Below are 5,448 nucleotides of genomic sequence, written 5' to 3' on the forward strand. Positions count from 1 at the left end.
CATCTAAGCTGCCTGTTCTGTCTCAGGTTATTTGCCGAAGTCTTGGGTACGAGGGTGGATGGAGCTTGGCGTTCAGCAGGGGTTACTTCGGGGTGGGCAGCTTGGAAACCCCGATATGGGTTGGTTCACCTGGCTGTCTGGGCGATGAAGAGTGGATTGGCCAGTGTGCTCTTGAAAGATCAGATGAAGTCTCCTGTGTCCATATTGAGGATGCCAGTGTATTCTGCTATGATGGGGTTAGTGTTTTATAAGTACATGAGGGAGACAGGAAATTGCAAACTCTCTCTCTCTCTCTCTCTCTCTCTCTCTCTCTCTCTCTCTCTCTCTCTCTCTCTCTCTCTCTCTCTCTCTCTCTCTCTCTCTCTCTCTCTCTCTCTCTCTCTCTCTCTCTCTCTCTCTCTCTCTCTCTCTCGAGCTCAAAGAATTCTACTTTCACAAACACCTGAGAGATTTTCATTTTCTTAAATTAATTTAAGAGATCACTTCATCATTGCCCTGCATAATAGCAACGTGTGATACATTTACTGTTTTCATAGAAGTCACTAACAAAAATGTGTGGTTGGCAGGAGGCGGAGGTGCGACTGGCGGGTGATGGAGAGCAAGGGACTGGAGTCGTAGAGATGCGTCTTGGAGGTGAATGGGGAGCTGTGTGCGACTCTCGCTTTGATGACTTCGATGCTCAGGTAAGGCTACTACTGTCATTTTGCACTCACTTTTGTACACTGAACAATTGCTGTGATACAGGTTTTGTACGTGGAACATACTGTACTCATAATTATATACTAATTGAAGGATTTACTTCAGGTGGTGTGCAAGATGCTGGGTTACAATGGGGACGACAGTCGGGCGTACAAACAGGCTGGAGGTGCCGCACGTACTGTGTGGCAGATGCATCTTGACTGTCTCGGCCATGAGACACACGTGCAACAATGCCGCTTAAGGTTCAACAACGAAACCTGTAGCAGCACTGCCGGAGTCGTATGCTCCTCCACGTAAGGTTTTGTTGCTTCGTCAGGCGTATACGTAGGTATATACATGATACAATACTGCACATGCAGAGAATTTTCACTTTCTGCATTGTCCTTGAATGGAACACAACGCTAGGAAGCTAGAAACTTATCTGTTCGTATTTCTTACACGTAATTGTTTAATGTTAATTGACAGTAGTTCGAAGTGTTTTAAGATTAATACCACTAACATCAGATTTGTTGTTTGCGCGTAGATCAGGAGCCCTGAATTCTGGCTTGCAGTCGCTGCTGCCGAAACAGTGTGGAGATGCAGAGGATGCCTCCCAATTCTTCCTCACTCGTCTGGCGAGAGTTCGCTTCGGCGAAACTCCCACGCGTTTTGACCACCCGTGGTTAGTGTCTCTTCGTCGGCAGCGACTTGTGAGTGTTTTCCTCATTTATTGGGGCTTTTCCTCGCTCTAGTAATTTCATGTCATTATAGAATGAACTAGTTTTTTTTTTATTCATTATATTGTATATACTTTTATGCATATTGAAGAAGCATTATTTACTTATAAATTATTTTTCTGTTTATTTGTTGTTTGCTATTGTCATAATAGGGAAAATGTTTCGTCCAAACAATTAATGTATACTAACTATTTGCTAAACAGCCGTCTTGAAGATAGAAAGCCTCGCGAAAATTTAGCACTTGAGCACTGGATACTCCGACTCTTTGTAAGATCCTGTTTTTTTTTTTTTTTTTTTTTTTTTTTTCTCTCTCCCCCAGGGTTCTGGCGTAGAGGGAGTATTGCAGTGTGGCGGCACCATCATTTCAGAGTACTACATAGTGACAGCAACGCACTGCCTCTCACGGCTAGGCTCCCTTAACCTAGTGGTGCGCGTTGGGGACTACATGGCAAACCTCCGCGAGCAGAGCGAAGAGGTGTGTATACCGCACGGAAAGGAAAAGAATTTATCTGTTTAGTTTATTAATGAGCCAAGATGAAATGTAATTGGAGCGATAAACAGATAAAAAATATAAATGAGCATATTTATTTCATGCTGAGAAAAGACGTTAGCATTAATCACTTCTCACAGAAGCGAGTTTAAACTCTATTTTGGTTTTTCCACAGGAGTATTTGATTGACAAGATTTGGAAGCACGAGGAATTCTCACTATATTCTTTCAATGACAACGACGTTGCTCTCTTGAAAGTGCGACCAAAGAATGGCCGTGGAATAAGGTAAGTGGCAGTAGCGAGATGTTTGGTAACACACGAAAGACATGATTCAATGCCCGTTTCAATAAAGGAAACTATATATTATTAAATGAAAAAAGTTAATGCGGGTTTCATAAAGATGCAGAATTTTTATTATTCCCTTTTCACTGATGTACTGCTGCCTTGAAAGATCAGTTGTGGCAGAGTTCTTTAAGACTTTTATTTACGTTATATGTATATGGTTCGGGTTCAGGTTTAGCTCAAAAGTCATGCCCCTGTGTCTGCCGCGCGTTGGTGAAACATACGAGGACCTTCAGGATTGTTCCATCGTCGGCTGGGGACCCACCTCATTTGGAGGGGCGGTGAGTCTTCTTATCTGTCCTGTAGATAAACGAACTACAGAGTTGTTTAAATTAAATTAGTGATTCTTTTTCTTTTTGCCTTGCTAAACTTATACACAATCTTGCAGGATTCAAATCAGCCAAATGTTGGTAAAGTCATCATCAGACCAGACCGTGACTGTGAGGAGGCCTATGTCAAAGGCACCAATAATTTTACGTCGTCCTTCGTATGTGCCGGAAATCTCTTGGGTAGTGTCAACTCCTGCATTGGTGACTCTGGCGGCCCCTTATCCTGCAGGCGACCAGGGGAGACCAAGAAGTCGCTCTACGGCATCGTCTCCTTCGGCAGCAGCTGCAAAGCGTTTTTGGCTCCAGACAGCCTCACTCGCGTCACGAAGTATTTAAGATGGATTTATGAGAAGATGTCGCAAAGCAGTTGATTTTGAATGTGAGTATCCATAATATGGAGCCCACCATATCTTCCCCTGATTCTTTTATACAATAATAAAAAAAAATGTATTATTTTTATTGAATTTTATCGATGGAGTCATACTGTCTGCAAATGAATCATAAATGAGAGGATCATGAAAGAGGTAGTAGCTGTCCTCTATCCACGTTCTTGATTTTGTAAATTCATCCTAATCTGGTAATTTCGGACATTAAAATCACTTATCACCATAAACTGTAGAAATCATTTGACAGAGGAAATGGCTAATGTCACTTTCAATTAACCTGTTGTAATAGTTATCTTGTACCTGTTCTGTAGTTAATAAATTGGTACCTGAAGAAACTTAGATGAAATATAAATCTGATCTTTTTTGCCACAAATTCTAAAAACCAAGGATATAAAGTTTTTATCGCTACATTGTCCGACTCAACATATTACTCTGTGCTGATAACGCAAAATCAGAACAACAGACCTAATGTTTGAGATGGAATTACCTTCAGCAATCATTTTCTTTGGCATTGGTGTAATGGTTAGGGTTGCCGTTACATTTGTTTCACTTGTTTGTATTAATTAATGTTCATGCTTGTTTTTCGAAGCTTCGGTATTCAATAAATTAATCTTTGTATAAAACATTTAGAGAGAGAGAGAGAGAGAGAGAGAGAGAATTTCTTGTTCTGTGAAATCTTGTCTTATTGTTGTTGGTTTATTTATTTTAATTGTTTCCTTTATTACCTGGCCTATCTGGAAGTAGAGGTTAGGATAGGAAGCTCTCTCTCTCTCTCTCTCTCTCTCTCTCTCTCTCTCTCTCTCTCTCTCTCTCTCTCTCTCTCTCTCGTATGTGTGTTAAGAGATAGCTAGATAGATACCAAAATATTTATTGACAACAATATCTGCGTACAATAAACAGTGAAATATTTAATTCCTGCATCGCTTTGCTTTAGTAAATGTAATGCAAACGAGCGAACTTTTTTAAAGTTCGTTGGTTTTAGTTCCGGTATCCATCACACCTGATGCTCTCAGCCAGGTAAACCCCTAGTAAAACTCCTAGTAAAACCACTTTAACTCACGAGCCGGAGCTGCCGATCTTAGCAATGCCAGGCCAGCGCATTACCACTCACAATGTATGTATAGCTATGTATACTGTAGTGTTTTATCATCCGCAAAGGAAAGGAAATGCTTGGGCTTAATGCCTATCGACTGCACAAGTGTTATTAAGGCAAGACATGTCAGCTTGTGGCCAATCCTTTGCTGGGGTTGAAGAAAAACCACAACCAACCTCACCTAGTAACTGCCGTGGGTCAGGATCAAACTCACGCCATCACGACCACGAGCCGACACCTTTACCATGGAGCTACACTGCCCACTCCCATTATCTGCCTTAGCTATCGCAGTGTGTGTGTGTGTGTGTGTGTGTGTGTGTGTGTGTGTGTGTGTGTGAGAGAGAGAGAGAGAGAGAGAGAGAGAGAGAGAGAGAGAGAGACAGGTGGGGAGGCGAAATGGCCACATGGGATGTGTAATGGTAATTAGATTTTAATAGAAATTTAGTTGATTTAAGGGAATTCTACAAAAATGTATTGCAATAATTACTATGGCTCATAAGTCAATTGAACAGACGTCGGCCCGGAAATATATGTGATTATTGAACTAATTTGCTCATATGTTGTATTTCCTCTTCCAAAATTAGAATTTCACCACTGCAGATATGCGCATAAGCTGGAAGAAGTTTAATTACCTGCACTGTAAACTTGTTAACGATTAACCATTCCTTCGAATAATTACTCAGGATGAATGTATTTACCCCGAGTTCATGGTAAGAAGCACATTTCCTCGAAACTTACAAGAAAAATTAGAGAACAATATGGTTTATGTTTTGACCTAAGATATCACAATCCCTTTTCATCAATGAACAAATTCATTGGCTAGGATGGTGTTAGCTTTTCCTCTGCTATGAGAATAAATTGAAGAGTTTTCATCGCAATCCTCATGAGAGGATCTAAATTCAGGATGGCATTCCTTTTTTTTTTTTTTTTATTAAAATTAAGCTTGAAAAACTTACTTAAATATGATGCTGACATCTGCACAAACTTGGATGCTGTTTGCTCAGCTAGCTCCCTGAACTCTGGAACGTGAAGCATGTAAACCAAAAAGTCCATAGGGTGAGCAAATGTTTGGAAAGGTATACCTTTTGATTATAAACTTTAAACTCCATAAAGAGCATCAGAATCATCTGTTCCATCATTTGAAAATGGGCTAAGTACCCACATGTTAGAGGTAAAGCATTCCGTAAAATAAAAGTCAAGATTTTCCTTCATCAAATCAAGGTGTTTGATAATCACTTCAGACATCGTCACATCCAGTATCAAATACCTCAAAATCAGAAAAGCACACCTTTGCTACATTGTTTTTGCATTTTTTCCCCTACCTTCAATTTGAATCCATTTACTTTGCAATACTAAAGAGTCTACCATGATGATTATCTCATTTTTATGTACT

General features: G+C 40.3%; 1 protein-coding gene and 1 long non-coding RNA gene across 4 annotated transcripts in view; both read left to right on the forward strand.

Moving 5' to 3' along the window:
* LOC123505036 (neurotrypsin-like) overlaps nt 1-3,301 on the forward strand; it is a 7,236-nt gene extending 3,935 nt beyond the window's left edge. For all 3 annotated transcript variants that reach the window (XM_045256045.1, XM_045256046.1, XM_045256044.1), the window contains exons 8-15: nt 27-236; nt 567-683; nt 805-992; nt 1,223-1,388; nt 1,735-1,890; nt 2,081-2,190; nt 2,420-2,528; nt 2,636-3,301. In XM_045256045.1, coding sequence (XP_045111980.1) covers nt 27-236; nt 567-683; nt 805-992; nt 1,223-1,388; nt 1,735-1,890; nt 2,081-2,190; nt 2,420-2,528; nt 2,636-2,947 — 1,368 coding nt within the window. In that variant the 3' untranslated portion in view covers nt 2,948-3,301. The remainder of the gene's footprint in view (nt 1-26; nt 237-566; nt 684-804; nt 993-1,222; nt 1,389-1,734; nt 1,891-2,080; nt 2,191-2,419; nt 2,529-2,635) is intronic.
* LOC123505037 overlaps nt 1-4,656 on the forward strand; it is a 19,196-nt gene extending 14,540 nt beyond the window's left edge. The window contains exon 2 of the long non-coding RNA XR_006675029.1: nt 3,593-4,656. This is a non-coding gene — a long non-coding RNA (uncharacterized LOC123505037). The remainder of the gene's footprint in view (nt 1-3,592) is intronic.
* Nucleotides 4,657-5,448: the final 792 nt, after the last annotated feature.

Source organism: Portunus trituberculatus, chromosome 17 (genome assembly GCF_017591435.1).
Source record: "Portunus trituberculatus isolate SZX2019 chromosome 17, ASM1759143v1, whole genome shotgun sequence".
NCBI lineage: Eukaryota > Metazoa > Arthropoda > Malacostraca > Decapoda > Portunidae > Portunus > Portunus trituberculatus.